Source organism: Giraffa tippelskirchi, chromosome 7 (assembly GCF_054371585.1).
Source record: "Giraffa tippelskirchi isolate mGirTip1 chromosome 7, T2T-mGirTip1v1.2.pri, whole genome shotgun sequence".
Classification (NCBI taxonomy): domain Eukaryota; kingdom Metazoa; phylum Chordata; class Mammalia; order Artiodactyla; family Giraffidae; genus Giraffa; species Giraffa tippelskirchi.
The window spans coordinates 161596921-161615267 of NC_137281.1; the positions used below are offsets into that span (position 1 = coordinate 161596921).

Consider the following 18347-nt stretch of genomic DNA (forward strand, 5'->3'; position numbering starts at 1 on the left):
AATGTGAAAATTTTTTGAAAATGAGAAAAGATAATATTTTGTTAAGCTAGTAGACGAAACTTTGATTCGAAGAGAGGGAAGACAGAGTTTTGAAACGTGGGCTCTGGAAGCGGTCAAGACTGCATGGCGGAAAGCTCGGTGGCGTTTGCTTTCCATTCCTTCCAGTTTTGCTTCATTTAGGTTTTAGGAGAGAATTGAAAAAAATGGAACAGATTCATAGTACTGAGTAATAAGATTTGACTGCCTAATTGTTTCAGAGATATTGATTATGATAAGTGGAAAATAACCTGTTTATTTGCATAATTCTCTAATTGGTAGATTTTCAAGATGTAGAAGAAAAATTCTTGGTAGTTGACAGAATTAGGAACAGGCAGCTCTCTTAAACTACTTTTCACTGCTTCTGCTATTTAACCCTTCCTCCCGTCAGCTTCTGAGTAGACGGAATGTCTGAGAGCTCCAGTCTGCTCTTGCTTACTGTGAAGGATGGCTTCCATGGCAACAGCTCTTCAGGGCAGTGTTCAGGTGTTTACTTGTGCACAGCTTGCTTGTATGGTGAGAGCTGTACAGTGTTACATTTTTAAATTGGTCTTATGACAGTTATTCCTATTTCTGCATCTATATGAACATATAGTTTATTTACATTTAATTGATTTTCTTTCCTTGATGTTTTAAAGCCTATCCATGTATCTTGACTGAAATATTATGTAAAAAATGTTTTTGTTTACAAGAATATGGCTAACATTTTAAATACAATGAAGAAATATTTCCTTCAAATCTTGTTGGAAGATTGGCTTCAAAACTTTTTATCTCAACAAAAAGAGGTTTATGGTAAGGTCACAATCTTACTAAGATAAAATATCTTAATATGATCACTTAAGATTTTCTTCTACTTATAGTTCATTCTGTAAAAATTGTTATCACTCTCTTACCTCCCAACCAGTCTTTGGGTAGCTGTGACTGGAAAATTATTACTTTCTACAAGTTTTTTTTTTTGGCCATGTTATGTGGCATACGGGTTCCTAGTTTGCCGACCAGGGATCAAACCCATGCCCCCTGCAGTGGAAGCATGGAGTCCTAACCTCTGGACTGCCAGGGAATTCCCCACAATTTCTTTTTCAAAGAGTTTTAAAATCTTATTCTGAATTCTTTTCAATATATATAGAGAGAGTTGAAATCAGTGTGAACACGGTTTTGTGACTTACTTTGACATTATTTCTTACATGCGTTTTAACTTATCAAATGGTTATGTAGTTATCATTAAAATATATATATACACATACATACACACATAAAGATACATACATATATTCCATTGTATTTAGGCAATAATAATAGTTCATCTAGCTCTGCTCTGTAATCAATTGTTTGAATTATTTCATAGTTTCTTATGTTAGCAGTCATGACTATGATTATCTTTTTTTTCAAATTATTTCCTGCTTCTACTTTGAGTATTCTTTTATAAGTATAATCTCCTGACTGAATTTGCAAAGTACTTGACTAACTTTATAGCTCCTGTTACAAATTGTCAGATTGTTCTCTAAAACAGTTTCACAGTGTCACTAGAGATGTTTAAATTTGTGGTAAAATACATATAAAATTCACCAAAGTGCACAATTCAGTGGTATTTAGTACATTCATAAAGTTGTGCAGTCATGACGACTGTTTTCTAGTCCCAGAAAGTATTCAGTAATACAAAAGAAAGCCCTGTGCCCATCACGCAGTCACTCCCCATCTTCTGATACCCACAGTCCTTGGCAATGACTGACCTTCTTTTTGACTATGGATTCACCTATTCTGGATATTTCATGTAAATGGAATCATGCAATATGTAGCCTTTTTTGCCTGGCTTCTTTTTCTTAGCATAATGTTTTCCGGGTTCAGTCATGTGAACCTTTATTCCTCTTATGGCTGGATATCATTCAATTATGTGATACATTTTGTTTATCCATTCACCCATAGATGGGCATTTGGACTGTTCCCACTTTTTGGCTGCTGTGACTAGTGTTGCTCTGAACATTTATTTACAAGTTTTTGTTGAACATTCCAATCGTTTTCCATTTCTTTAAGTGTTGTTATATACTTAGGTGTAGAATTGCTGGGTTATCAGTAATTCTATGTTTAGCTTTATAAGGAACTGCCAAACTATTTTCCACGGCAGCTGCATCATTTCACAGTTCCATCAGCTATGCATGAGAGTTCCAGTTTCTCAACATCCTTGTCAGCACTTAATATTTTCCATTGTTGTTGTTTTTAGCAGGTGTGAAGTGGTATCTCATTGTGACTTTCCTTTGCGTTTCCCTAACGACTGATGACATTGATCATCTTTTCATAGATTTGTTGGCCATTTGTATATCCTCTTTGGAAAAATGTCTATTCAAGTCCTTTGCCTATTTTAAAATTGGGTTGTTTTCTTTGCTGTTGAGTTTTAAACATTATTTATATATTCTGGATACTAGACCCTTATCAGATATATGATTTGCAAATGTTTTTGCCCGTTCTAACGTTTGTCTTTTCACACTTTGATAGTCCTACAATGCACGAAATTTTAATTTTGATGAAGTCCAATACATCTATTTTTCTTTTGTGGTTCATGCTTTTGGTGTCATATCTAAGAAATCTTTGCCGAATCAAAGGTCATGTTTTCCTGTAAGGACTTTATAGTTTTTGGTCTTTGTTTTTAAACTTGAGGTATAATTGACTTACAACATTCTACTAGTTTCAGGTGTACAGCATGATGATTCGACATTTGTATACATTGCAAAATGGTCACCACAATAATAGTTTTAGCTTTCATATGTAGGTTTTTTGATGTATTTTAAGTTAATATTTATATATGGTGTGAGGTAAGGATCCAGTTATACTCTGTGTACGGGTATTCAGTTGTCCCAGCACTATTTGTTGAAGAGACCTTCTTTCTCCATTGAGCAGTCTTGGCATTCTTGTCAAAAATCAGTTGATGACGCATGTATGGTTTTATTCTGGACTTCAGTTCTGTCCCATTGACACCAGATGCCAGCAGCACACTGTTGATTACTGTCACTTTGTAGTAAGTTTTGAAGTGGGGAAGTGTGAGTTTTCCAACTTTGCCCTTCATTATAAGATCACTCTGACTTTTGGAATCTCTTACAATTCCATCTGAGCTTTAGGGTCTGCTTGTTTATTTCTACTAAAGAGACAACTGAGATTTTAATAGGAATTGCATCAAATCTGTAGATTGCTTTGGGGAGGATTGTCATCTGAACAATATTAGGTCTATTAATCCATGAAGATAGGATGTCTTTCCATTAATTTAGGGTATCTCTTAATTTTTTTCAGCAATTTTTGTAGTTTTCAGTGTACAAGTTTTGTGCCTCCTTGGTTAAATTTATTCCTAAGCATTGTATTCTTTTTTATGTTACTGTAAATCAAATTGTTCTCTTAATTTCCTTTTCAGATTGTTTATTGCTATTGCATAGAAATATGACTGATTTTTTTCCCTTGATTTTTTGGTTTTAAAATTTTTAATGCAAATTTCTAAGAATATGCTAATATTTGGGTTCATTTTAAAGATTTAGAATGTATTTTATTTTCACTCTTTTAGAATAATAGGTATGAATCATTGTTTTTAAATATACTATAAAATATACCTATGTCATATATATTAGCATATATAAACATATTTAAGTCAATATTTTGAATATGATTCAAAAATTTTATGAGTATTTTACCTCAAATACATTTTTTCTTTTTGCTTTTGTCCTGCCTTCACCCATTTCTCCTATGCCCCACCCCAGCCTCTGCCAACCACCAATCTGTTCTTTGTATTATGAGTTTTATTTTTGTTTGTTTGTTTGACCTTTTTTTTTTAAGATTCTACGTAGAAGAGAGATCATATGGTACTTACTGTTTCACTTGGCATAATGCCATCAAGATTCAATCATGTTGCAAATGGCAAGATTTCATTCCTTTTTATGGCTAAATAATATTTCATTGCACATATATACCACACTCTCCTTATCCACTCATCCGCCAGTGGACACTCAGGCTGCTCCTTACTTGGCTGTTGAAATAATGCTGATACAGCGTGGAGGGGGCATGTATCTTTTCAAGTTAGTGTTTTCATTTTCTTCAGACAAAGACTCAACACGGTATTGCTGGATCATTGGATAATTTTTTTTTTTTAATTTTTTGCGGAACCTCCATAATGTTTTCTATATGAAACCATAGTGGTAGCACTAAATTACTTTCCTGCCAGGAGTACATAAAGGTTCCCTTTCCTCCACATTTCTCCAATTATGACTGATTTTTGTTTGTTGATCTTGTATCCTACAACTTAGCTGAATTTAACACAGTAGGTTTGTATTTGTGTATATTCAAGCATATCTATCTTGACTTATGAGAATCTTCATTTCTTTTATAGCAAATCATCTATCTAATTTGGCCATATATGTACTACTAAATTTTCACTTTTTTTTTTTTCAACCACCAGTGGATTATTTAATCTCTTTGGAATATGCTGTGCTGTGCTAAGTTACTTCAGTCGTGTCTTGACTCTTTATGACCCCATGACCCACCAGACTCCTCTGTCCAGGCAAGAATACTGGAGTGGGTTGCCATGCCCTCCTCCAGGGGATCTTCCCCACCCAGAGATCAAACCCGCATCTCTAATGTCTTCCGCTTTGGCAGGGACGTTCCTTACCACTGGCGCCACCTGGGAAGCCCGAGCTTGTGTCTAGCACTCAAAAATGAATGGTCCGAGAAGATGCAGGTACTGACAAAGGAAAAGATTGTATTGGAAAGGGGAGCTCAGGCAGAGAGCAGCAGGGTAAGGGAACCCAGGAGAAGTGCTCAGCCACGTGGTTCATAGTCTGAGGTTTTAGGTGGTACGGTTAGCTTTCTAGTCATTTCTGGTGAATGATGTTGTCTATACCCATATTTGGTCTGATCCAGGGCCTTTCCTGATGACACGCGCATCTCTCAGTCAAGCTGGTTTCTAGCAGGAGGGTTTCTGGAAGGCTGGCAGGATGTCTTACAAACTGGTGTCACCTCCCTTCTTTTGGCCACTCCCAGAATCTCCCGGTTTGTCATCGGTGATAGCACCATGTTCCTTATTGGACCTTCTGGTGGTGAGCCTGCTCATGCCAGCTGTTATCATCATGCCTGGCCAAGGTGTGTGGTTTTGGTGAACGGTTTCCTAACAAACCATCAGAGGTAACATAATCCCTGTTAGTCTAGACTAGCAGCGTCCACATCACCTGTGACTGTTAAATAGATTACAGACTCTGCCCTAGACCTTACTTTATTTACATTAAAGCTTGAGACACCACTGTTACGTGGTCTCTTCATTTTGTGGACAAGAACAACTAGATCCAGAGTTTAATTCACTTGAGCCAAATAGTGGAATAAGCAGAACTATTATTTTGGTCCCTTGTCTTCAGGTTCACTGTTTTTTCACTGTATTTTTTGCACTACCCCCTCATCACTTTTGAAGTTTCGGAAAAGTTCCTTATAGCTCCTTTTCTCATTCTCTTTCTGGCAAACTCCTGATCGTACCTGACAGCTGTGCCCTGCTGTCAGCTATTTGACAAGCCCTTCTTGCATCCCTGCTCGCTTAATCAAGTCAGTCACTCCCTGCTCACACTGTGGCTGATGCTGGAACAACTCAAAGACTGTAGAAGGAAGAAGTAGTAAACACGAGAGTGCTCATAAATGCGGTGGGAAATAGAGAATAATTAGAAAAAAATTTAACATACCCCTAGTGATATTTAATGAAGAAAATATCTTCATTTTCTTCTATTTGGAAGATGAATAATATTCTAAAACTTTGACAATGAATTTGAAAACTTAGATCAAATTAATAGTTTCCTGGAAAATTGATTACAAATATTACCTTAAGATTTAAGAGCCTGAACAAAAACCAATAACATTAAATAAGTTGAACAGGTAATCAAAAGTCTTACCACATCCCAAAAGAGATGCTGCTTTAAATAATAGAGTTTAACTAGATTACTAAATTTAGGATCACTATGTGAAATTGATAATTAAATCACAAAACCAAAAGACTAGTGAAAATAAGACCCCTGGCACAGATCAAGACAGAAAGAGATGGCACAAATTAACAACATGAGGAATGAAAAAACATGTATCAACATAGATCCTACAGATAATAACATTAGAGGATATTTAGTGATTATAAATTAATATTTGAAACACTGCTTGAAAATTTAGAAGAAATGGATGATAGCCTAGACGAACACCTGTATACAAACTGACTCAAGAAGATGAGGAAACTCTGAATAGTCTCATATCCCTCTGAAATATTGAATCTGTAATTTAAAACTTTCCATTAATGAAATTTTCATGCCCAAATGGTTTTGCTGGTGAATTCTTCCATTTAAGGAAGAAATCCAACCAATCTAACATGAACTCTTTTGGAGAATTGAAAAAGGTAGACATACTTCCCAACTCATTTTATGAAGCTAGCATATGGTTAGCAAAACTAAGGATACTATGAAAAAAGAAAGTTATAGGACAGTCCCTCTTATTAGCAGAGATATAAAGAATCTTGAAAAAATGTTAGTAAATCAAGTCCAGAGATAGATAAAAATTATATACATAATGCCCATGTTGAATGTATTTTCAAAATGCAAGGATATTTAATATTTGAAAAGCAGTCTATGTATTACAATTCACCACATTCACCAAATATATGAGAAAAATCAAGTGATTATCTCAATACATGCAAAGAAAACATTTGAGGAAATTCAGTTCAGTTCAGTTCAGTTGCTCAGTCGTGTCCAACTCTGTGCGACCCCATGGACTGCAGCACTCCAGGCCTCCCTGTCCATACCTAACTCCCGGAGTTTACTCAAACTCATGTCCATTGAGTCGGTGATGCCATCCAGCCATCTCATCCTCTGTCCTCCCCTTCTCGTCCCGCCTTCAATCTTTCCCAGCATCAGGGTCTTTTCAAATGAGTCAGCTCTTTGCATCAGGTGGCCAAAGTATTAAGGAAATTCAGCATGTATTTATTAAAAACAGCAAATTCTAAGCAAACTAGAAAGCAAATTAGAAGGTAATTTCCTTAATCTGATAGAGTATCTGCCAAAATCCTGTCGCAAACATCATACTTAATGGTGAAGTATCAGAAACTTTCCTCTGAAATCCAGACGACTAGGATAACCACTGTCGTCACTTCTGTCCAGCTTTTCACAGTGGGTCCTACTCAACAAAACAAAGTACAAGAAAGGAAAATAAACAGTATAGAGGTTAGAAAGGAAGAAATAAAACTGATACGCCAACAGTAAGATGATTTTATATGTAGAAAATTCAAAAACAGTATATAAATTATTAAATAAATATATTTAGCAAAGTTATTAGGTATGGGATTAAAAGTTAATTGCATTTCTATACGTCAGCAGTAAACATATAAGATGAAAATTTTAAAAAGAAACTTTTTAAGATTTTTGTAAGTTATTTAAAAAAAAAAATTTCCACCTAGCAAAAACAAACATTCACTATAAATCACTTTGTTAGGATAAATTTGTCCAGTCAAACTGGTATAGCATGGCTCAAGGGCTCAGAAGGTACCTCGCAGAGTCAAGGCGAGAACCAGTCCTGAAGACAAGACTCGCTTTGGACTGTACCATGAGAAAGGTGTAGGAAGCCTCTTAAAATCTCTGACTTTAAAGGCCTTCCATAATTATTCCCAATTTGCTTATCCAAACTTCCTCTGTCTACTTTCTAATTTAAATCCAGTCAAAGTAGTCTCTTTACTGCCTATTGAATACTCTGTCTTCATTCTTCCTTATTTGAATGCTCCTTTCTTTTCCTCTGTCACAGTACAATATATTTGCCTCTTTCAAGGTGAACATGATAACCGTTATACTACAGAAGCCTGATTGCCTCTTTTTTTGAAACCTTCCTTTCTAGCTCTTAACTCACATTGATTTCTTCCTTGTATAACTTTTTGTAAGTATATTGCCCAATAATTATATAATTTATACATTTATACAAATTTATACATTTATAATATATAAAAGTATATATTATAATGTTTACATTGATCGGCATTATACATTTTATTTATATAGTCATATTCATTCACTGTGAAGTTTGATATCCCCTACTTGACTGGCAAGTAGCAAGTTTATGTAGTTAACTCTGTTTTTTCTTTTCTCTCTTATTGTCTACCGTACTGTATATATGACAACATGAATTACTGTTGTGGTCATACATTCTTGTTATTGATTTTCTTATCTCTTGAGTGTCACTGTAGTTGTAAGTATGAAAATTTTATGACTGAATTCAAGCTAGTCAGAACATCAAACACCTTTAAAATGAAAAGAGAAGAAACTGTAAATTGTTCTGTTAGAATATTATAATAGGAATAGGTCGACCAGTTCTTTGATTAATATGCCATGTTTGATAATATTAGTTAGATTAATTGTATTTTGCAATAATCTTTCTAGACTAATTTTTGGTCTCTGTTTCATAATTCTGATAAAAAGCATGAAAATATTTTCTTGGAGGAAACTGTGTACCTTGAGAAACTCACTTGGTAACTACCAGGTTAAAATGTTTATATATTTAAAACAGCAATTTCACATTACAAAGCCAAAGAATGCTCAAACTACCGCACAATTGCACTCATCTCACTTGCTAGTAAAGTAACGCTCAAAATTCTCCAAGCCAGGCTTCAGCAGTATGTGAACCGTGAACTTCCAGATGTTCAAGCTGGTTTTAGAAAAGGCAGAGGAACCAGAGATCAAATTGCCAACATATGCTGGATCATCGAAAAAGCAAGAGAGTTCCAGAAAAACATCTATTTCTGCTTTATTGACTATGCCAAAGCCTTTGACTGTGTGGATCACAATAAACTGTGGAAAATTCTGAAAGAGATGGGAATACCAGACCACCTGAGCTGCCTCTTGAGAAACCTGTATGCAGGTCAGGAAGCAACAGTTAGAACTGGACATGGAACAACAGACTGGCTCCAAATAGGAAAAGGAGTCCGTCAAGGCTATATATTGTCACCCTGCTTATTTAACTTATATGCAGAGTACATCATGAGAAACGCTGGGCTGGAGGAAACACAAGCTGGAATCAAGATTGCCGGGAGAAATATCAATAACCTCAGATATGCAGATGACACCACCCTTATGGCAGAAAGTGAAGAAGAACTAAAGAGCCTCTTGATGAAAGTGAAAGAGGAGAGTGAAAAAGTTGGCTTAAAGTTCAACATTCAGAAAACTAAGATCATGGCATCTGGTCCCATCACTTCATGGGAAATAGATGGGGAAACAGTGGAAACAGTGTCAGACTTTATTTTGGGGGGCTCCAAAATCACTGCAGATGGTGATTGCAGCCATGAAATTAAAAGACACTTACTCCTTGGAAAAAGTTATGACCAACCTAGATAGCATATTTAAAAGCAGAGACATTACTTTGCCAACAAAGGTCCGTCTAGTCAAGGCTATGGTTTTTCCAGTGGTCATGTATGGATGTGAGAGTTGGACTGTGGAGAAAGCTGAGCACCGAAGAATTGATGGTTTTGAACTGTGGTGTTGGAGAAGACTCTTGAGAGTCCCTTAGACTGCAGGGAGATCCAACCAGTCCATCCTCAAAGAGATCAGTCCTGGGTGTTCATTGGAAGGACTGATGTTGAAGCTGAAACTCCACTACTTTGGCCACCTGATGCGAAGAGCTGACTCATTGGAAAAGACCCTGATGCTGGGAAGGATTGGGGGCAGGAGGAGAAGGGGACGGCAGAGGATGAGATGGCTGGATGGCATCACCAACTCGATGGACATGGGTTTGGGTGGACTTAGGGAGTTGGTGATAGACAGGGAGGCCTGGCATGCTGCGATTCATGGGGTTGCAAGGAGTCGGACATGACTGAGCGACTGAACTGAACCAAACGATGATTTAACTGCTCCAGGCATTTTGTCCATAATACTACATATTAAGAAAAACAAAATATTGTTTTCTGTAAATCTTTTTTCCTTCTTACGTTGGCATCTTTTATTTTATCATTAGAAAAAAATAATAATAGACACCAAATTTTTCTTTTTTGTATCACTGCCATTGGAAGACAGGTTGTCTTTCTCACAAATAGCCTATTTTCTCATGTTACTCTTTTTTCCTTTTTAACTCTTGTATATCCATTTATTTTCTCTACCTCTGTTTTATCAACTTATTTATTTATTGTCTATACGCAACTCTATCCTAGAATAGGTTTTAAGATGATTGTATGTACTTTTTCGTTATCCCCATTTCAGTTTCCGGTTGTAAACTGCTCCCCTCAAAATATCTATGTGAGTATGCTTTGTTCTTTAACCATTTTTAGTTAAAAGAAAAATTGATAGAGTATTTTTTTATTTGCTGTATAGCTGTTACAGTATTATATTGTTTTCACGTGTACAACATGGTGATTGAAAATTTTTATAGTTTATACTCCATTTAAAGTTATTATAAAATGTTGGCTATATTCCCTGTGTTGGACAATATATCCTCGCAGCTTATTTACTTTATACATAGCAGTTTGTACTTCCCTCCTCTCTCCCCACTGGTAACCCCTGATTTGTTCTCTATATCTGTGAGTCTTTTTCTGTTTTCTTGTATTCTTTAGTTTGTCTTGATTTTTAGGTTGCACATATAAGTGATAACATAGAGTATGTATCTTTCTCTGACTTATTTCACTAAGCATAATGCCCTCCAGGTCCATCCATGTTGTTCGCAAATGGCAAAATTCCCTTCTTTTTTATAGTTAATTAAGTATATATCTTATATATATACACCACATCTTCTTTATCCATTTATCCTTTGATGGACACTTAGGTTGCTTCCGCATCATGACTATTGTAAATAATACTGCCCTGAACCTTAGGGTCCATATATCTTTTTGATTCAGTGTTTGCATTTTCCTCAGATATATACCCAAGAGTGGAATTGCTGGATCATGCGGTGGTTCTGGTTTTAGTTGTTTAGTTGCTTATGGGACTTCCATAGTGGGCGCACCAATTTACATTCCCATCAGCAGTGTACAAGGATCCCCTTTTCTCCACACCCTTTCCAGCATTTATTATTTATAGGCTTTTTTATGATAGCCATTCTGATCAGTGTGAGATGATACCTCATTGTGGTTTTGATTTGCATTTCTCTAATAATTAGCATTGTTGAGCATCTTTTCATGTGCCTGTTGGCCATCTGTATGTCTTTGGAAAAATGTTTATTCAGTCCTTTTTTAATCAGGTTGTTTGTGTTTTTGATATTGAGTTATATAAGCTGTTTATGTATTTTGGATATTTTCTGATTGACTCTCTATTCAGCAGTTAGAAATATATTGGCCTGATGACATGGTGAGCCATCTGTGGAATTGACCAATACCTCCATAATTCTTTCTCTTTGAACTTAACCTTTCTTTCCAAGCAGAGGAAGTTTGTTTCATTGCAATGTGAATTTTAAAAATATAATTCCCCAAATTTTAAACCTATCACAGAGTTTTTATAATTTCTAAAAGTCTTAAATTCTTATATCATCAGTAAGTTAATGATATTCATATTTTAAGGATTGGAATAAAATTTACTTTTATGCTACTTAAATTTAATGTCAATTAGAGTTTAACTTGTGTTTGGGAGTCAGATCTTAGTTTGCATAACATTTTTATTTTTGATGTCCATTTGTTGAATAGCTTTTTACAGTAAATGTTATATCTATTGCCCTTCTTGATTTCTAGTTACTGTGAATGTGTGCAATATAATAGCCTTATTTAGATCAACTTTCTTAAGCTTCCTCTGTCACTGACTTTTAGAAGTCTGTTTTGGGAAATGAGAAAGGATAAATCAGAATTACTTGGGATGTTTTTCAAAACACACACTACTAGGGATTCTGATAATTTACTCTTTGCCGTACCTCCCTGGAAATCCATGGCTGTGGTGAATCCCTATTACTGAAGGAACTTAAGACAGCCCACGAGGATGGTAGTTTGTCTTATTTTCCAAAAACAAACTATATGGTTTCTACAAGCCTGCATGGTGCTCATTTATTCTGATAAGAAAAGTTATCAAAATTATTCCTGGAAAGTAATATTTTATAAAGCAATAAATGACTACAGGTTTCATATATGTATTATCTACTCATAAAATTTTTGATTCTTCTCCTAAAGTGTTAAGTTAGACAAATACTTCTATCAGAGAAGTTGTTGGTTATTAGGAAAACAGTTTTGAAAGTTGTGCCCTTTTCTTTAAGAAAACGTTCAAACCTTAAGTAGCAAGTACTGAAATTAATACACAGGAGAAATTCTTAAAATTATTTTCGGTCTTCATTCTCATTTCCTTTTATCTTAAATAACCTTCAGAAAATGTATCTTTTTTTTTATAACCAGTATCCTGAAAGTTGCCAGGTTTCACTTGTCTACTTTCTGATCTCCCTCCAGTATAGGTCCCTTCTTTTCTTCTCTCTTCACTCTTGATTTAATCCTCTGCCTACTTCACAGGCCGATTCTTTGATGAGAATGAATCCCCTGTTGATCCGCAGCATGGCTCTAAACTGGCGGATTATAATGGGGATGATGGTAACGTAGGTGAGTATGAGGCAGACAAGCAGGCTGAGCTGGCTTACAATGAGGAAGAAGATGGTGATGGTGGAGAGGAAGACGTCCAAGGTGAGCCTGGGCCTGGCCTCCCTGCCGCGAGCGTGAGACCCACCTCCTAAGTCTTTTGGTTGAATTTGTGTAGACTTTCCCCCGTTTATGGGCAGTACGATCTCCATACAGAGAGGTATTCTGTGCAGTTTTTCAACTTTATTTTGAAAACCATTTTGTGATAGTGGTATTTACAGATCTTTAAATAGATCATTTTAATTTTCATTTTTAGTTATTATGTTACATGTTTTAGTGACTGTAGTTAATTTGAAACTCAAACACTTCAGAAATTTTAGCACTAAATTGTTTAAACTGGCTCTAGACTTCACCTAAGGCAAATACTCCCAGAAGGTAATTCCTTTCCAATTTCTCATCTGAAAACATTTCATCATTCTAGGTACAGATTTTGACCAGACAGCCACAAAGGGAATGGTCTCTCCCACACTGAAGATAAGATTATTTCACTAATGATTCAGCAGAGGAAGTCTGTTTTTAAAATTTTTCTGAGAGGTTTAAAGTTTATCCTTAACAGTTTGTAAAGATTTGTCTGTTTTATGTTTAATACACAGATTCAACATATTTTCCCTGTTAACTGTGTTCCTTCTGAACTTTTAACTCAGTGAAAGTTCAGAATCCACTTGTGTGCATGCTTCTGTACCAATGCATGCATGTCAGAGTACGTTGCTTTATTGCAAGTTCTTAGGCCTGTTTTCTGCCTGCTTTTATCATTTAGTAGTATTTCTGGAGCTTTTTCCCTTTATAAAAATTGATTATGAACTTAATGTGTGATGTATTCAATTTTATAATACATTGCATGAAATATTTTTCAATGTAACCTGTCTTGATTTCTTTCTTAACTCTTTTTAAAGTAATTAAATTTTATTTAGGTTCCTGACAAGAATTATCTCTGTAAAACTCAAGAAAATATAGTTGTCCTAGAATGTTACATATTTAATAGAAAAAGGGGAACTAGTGACTCTGACTTCCACCTAGGCATTATTTTGATAGTACATTCTAGTGTTGGAAGAATGGTTATTGGGAATAGAAAGAGATTTATAGTTACATAAGGATATATTAATGAGACCTTCTCAAACACTTTTTGGTATCATTGAGAAAATTGTACTCATCCATTTTTCTAGTCTTATCCATTTTTCATAAATCTTACCATTTCTTTCTCATTGCTTTTGTAATTTGTTTGGATTATGTTTATTTGCAATTATTGTAATGTTGTTTTAAGGCTTTCTCATGCATGTATATCACCAATTAGACTGTAAGCTCTTGGAGGGCAGGAATTTTCATTTATTTTTCTATTTTGTTTGCATCGTTTTCTGCTTCATTTTCACACACACCCCCAAATAGCCCTTGGCATCCATAGGACCCTTGGTAAATATTGTTAACTGATCATTTTGTGCCTGTCCCATTGAGCTTTTATTCTTCTAACTGTGGCTAGGTTAATAACCCATTAACTTCTGGTCTTACAATCTTGCCTGGTTTAAGCTTTAAACATTCTCTATTTTTCTTTTATAGAAGCTTCTGTCATCTCATTGGGTAATTCTGAGGTTTTTATTAGTGCAATTTATTTCAATGATAATTAAAAATCATTTCTTATATTTTGGCTGCCTTAATGTTGATGACTTTTTAATGTTGATGGCTACAAGATTCTCATTTGATATTTTTGTGACTTTTGTCCATAATACATTTATCTTCAGCGCCTTCTTCCTCTTCTCCCTCTCCTACCCCTGGCTCTCACGGCCACTTTCTGCGTTAGGTCCCTGGTACCCTCATGCTACCCCTGCCTTTCCTTTCACGAGAAAACAAATCCATTGATTCTAATGCATCTAAGGGAATGACCTGAGGTGATGTCCTCAGTTAAGTAGGGGATGGTTACATTTCAGGGGTTTCCTCATCTGCGCGTGAATCTTACTTGAGCAGGGGGTTGCCGTTTGACATTTTTTATCCCATTTTTGAGGTTCACTAGATGATAGCAGCAGCAGGAGAGGGCCGCTTCCAAGGGACTCCTTTACCGCAGGGAACAGGAAGATGTAAGGACATCTGCTCCAGCAAACACAGAGGGGGAAGTTTGTGTGAACTGACTAAAAAGGAATATACTGGAAACTCAAATAATTGTAAATATGTTTCAGAGATTCTTTAGATATAGTATTAACTGTCTAAAATGTGGGGAGGGAAAATTATGGTTCTTCTCTGGCTTATCAACAATATGCACTTCAAATGATTATTATTACAGTAGTTAAAAGAATTTATTCATAGATTCTATGTAGAAATAATAGTTGAGTTCCCAGGTCAGGTTGCATGTGAAGCCAAAGCAGGCAGTAGAATAGGAAAAAAAACATTAGCCTCAGAATTAGGAGACCGGCTGTGTGTTACTTTTCAGGTCTTTTGTACTCTCTTGGCCACCATTTCTTCGTCCGTAATGTAAGGGTGTTAACTAAAATAGATAGATGGTCCTTCTCAGTTCTAAAATGTTGTGGTCACATTCATGGTGGAATCACTATATACAAGTGTTAGGGACAAATGTGTTTCATATTGCAGCATGCCTAAAACAACATCTTTCCCCAAACCCTGGAAAAAAAGTGGAAACGATGCCACCACCGAAACTGCAGGCAGAGATTTCAAAAATTGAAGCTTGCCCTTTAGAAGCACTTGAACGGTTCTCCCATTAGGGCTCCGCTCTACTCTCCATAGGATTAGGAGCAGTTTTTTGTTTTGTTTTGTTTTTCCTCAAGCTGTTGGGTCCCTTGTATTAGAGATTCTACCTGTGGGACTGAGATTCTAGCTTCAGCTAAGGACATTGACTTTGGTCTCTGAAATTCTGAATTATGAAATGCAGGCTTTGACAGCATCTCTAGCTCAGCTGGTAAAGAATCCTCCTGCAATACAGGAGACCCAGGTTCAATTCCTGGGTCGGGAAGATCCACTGGAGAAGGGATAGGCTACCTACCCCAGTATTGTTGGGCTTCCCTTGTGGCTCAACTGGTAAAGAATCCACCTGCAATGCAGGAGACCTGGGTTTGATCCCTGGGTTGGGAAGATCCCCTGGAAAAGGGAATGGCTACCCACTCCAGTATCCCGGCCTGGAGAATTCTATGGACTGTATAGTCCATGGGGGTTGCAAAGAGTTGGACGCAACTAAGTGACTTTCACTTTCCACTTTCGCTGCCAATAGGAAGCTAAAGAAGTCCAGATTTATCTCTGATACCTGTTTATGCACATTGATCATTTGGGTCAGTACTGCCTGCAGAGTGTTTTCTGTAGAATTAAGTGAAGCCTGTTTTTCCTGTATTTATAGTCCTGGTTTGATTTTTAATTCCTGGTTTCCTGAAGCATCCTGACTGACTGAAATATTTTTTTATTTACATTCTATAAACATTTTTTCCCTGACTTCCCATTGAAAAGGTTAACTAAAAGATGAAATCTGGAAACACCACACATCTGATGGATGTATCTTTTAAGTCATTTTTTATTATAATAAGGATATGGATGTTTATAAATTCCCTTTACTCTTACCTTTAATCCTATAGAAGTTCCAGGTTTGTCAAATAGAATATGAAGTGCACATGACAGAATATAATTTGTCTATGGAGGGAAGTTTAGCATACATAGCGCCTAAGTCCCTGGATTCTGGAGCCAGACTGCTTCTGAATCGTAGCTCCACCACATACTACTCTGTGACCTTGTGAATTACCTATACCTCTGTGCCCCAGAAGCCTCAACTGTAAAACAGGGATAAATACAGTTACCTAACTCAACAATTGTTGTGTGGATTATATGATTTAAGTATTTATTCAGCACTTAGAATAGGATCTTTCACACTGTAAGCACTGTTTTATTTTGTTGAATAAAATAATTTTTTTAAAAGTAAAACAATTACAGAATTTTTTCCCCTGGTTTGCATGCTTTACAGGATAATTGCACTTTGGCCTTTGGAGCCTCACTGCCTATTTCCAGAAGGCATTCTTGCTTGGTAGAGCTTGCTTTTTGGAGGTGGTCCTTTCTTGACTTAAGAGAGAGTTTAGAAATTATTTGATAAATTATAAATATCTTTAATAGTCATTTTATGTTGCTGAGTTACAGATTTTGCTGCTTTGTAAAATAAAATAAAATATTAGTCCATATGATTATATTTAGTGGCTGTTATCCTATATCAGATTTGGTTAGGTAATTTCATTGTATTTGTAGATAAATGCCAAGAAGTTGTTGGTAGAACTTGAATTCTGGTTAGAATAGCTACACTGGGAGTGAACTCTAGTTCATGTAGATGATAGCTCAGTGTTAAGAAAAAGGCAATCAGAAGTACTATGAGATTATGAAAAGCAGCGTGAAGACACCATATCAAAATTTGCTGTAAAGCATAAATTAGTAAAACCAACAGATTCCTCCTTAAGTTTACAGAGGACTTTCAGAAGTAAAGACTGCCTTCCTATGCATTAATATACTTTGAAGTAGAAAAAATAGTTGTTATCCCTATTCTACCAGGAAGGTAATTAGAAGTCTAAAGAAGTTTCAAAACTAGATCAAGTTTGTTAAATGCCTCAGCCAGGACTAGAATTCCGTTTTTCTTTTCCCATAATTTTGCTCTTGTTTTCTCTTTACAATTACTTAAAGTGTCAAAAGTAATCTCAGTTTTCCTTTTCACAGTTTTCCTGTTACTTTTCTGGAAACCCTCCTTTCTGTGGTGGCTTTCCCCACCACTCTGTGGTGACGGGCTTCATCTAGTTACTCAGGTCCTGAAAGATGTGTCTGTAGCCACATAGTGAGTTCCCATAACATGGGTCCTAAGGAGAGCTTTCCATAGCTTTTTTCCATAGCTTTTCCCTTTCAAAACCAAGATAATTTCTTAAAGTACAAAGAGTTCTTTAATAAGAGAATGATTAGTATATTTTCAAAATACAAATGTGATTATGGATATAATTTCAGCCTTTGCAAATAACAGATTTGGGGTTATCATCCCTATTGAATCACAGTGTTAAAAACACAAGATCAATTTGCTAGAGTATGAAGAATGGTCACCTGCAATTCTGAAAGAGAATTAATATAAATTTAACAGGAAAGTTATTGAAGGGTGAGAGAAAGTTGGTTTGTTTGGCATTGTTAATGACTAACTGTAAAGAAGAAATAAGAACATGCCATTATGGGAAGTGAATACACAGCACATACACTACTTGGGGAGGAGGAAACGGCAGTGCACTCCAGTGTTCTTGCTGGAGAACCCCGTGGACAGAGGAGCCCGGCGGGCTGCAGTCCATGGGGTCGCACAGAGTCGGACACGACCGAGTGACTAACATGTACATCACTGGGTACATTACATACACAGTACATATGCCACGTGGCATCTTTCTTCAGCAAAATGTTACCACAGACTATACTAGACAAGTTGAGAGTAGAAAACCTATCAAACCTCAAAGAATAGACTGAAGATAGCTAGAGTGTACATATGAATTTGGAATCCAACATATAACCTTCTTTAAATTTTTATTTCCCAGTTATGATAGTAATATTTCTTTCAGTCTGTCAAAAACTAACCTATTGGGTAACTGTAACTGAACCAAAAGGTAATGAAAGTTGTTTTTAAGGCTGTGGAGGAGCCAAAAAATGTCATTAAAAACCATGTACTAAAAAACATAGAGCCTCTTAAGCTCTAATAGTAATTTTAATACTCTGAGCAGTCTTATTTCAAAACCTGAAGACAGAAATAACTATAAAACTA

General features: G+C 36.0%; 1 protein-coding gene across 2 annotated transcripts in view; it reads left to right on the forward strand.

The window, feature by feature from the left end:
• Nucleotides 1-18347, forward strand: part of LOC145513905 (protein GOLM2) — a 77610-nt gene that overhangs the window by 56358 nt on the left and 2905 nt on the right. The window contains exon 9 of one of the 2 annotated variants that reach the window (XM_081510917.1): nucleotides 12476-12643. The exons of the other annotated variant lie outside the window; for it this stretch is intronic. Coding sequence (XP_081367043.1) covers nucleotides 12476-12643 — 168 coding nt within the window. The remainder of the gene's footprint in view (nucleotides 1-12475; nucleotides 12644-18347) is intronic. 2 annotated transcript variants of the gene reach the window in all.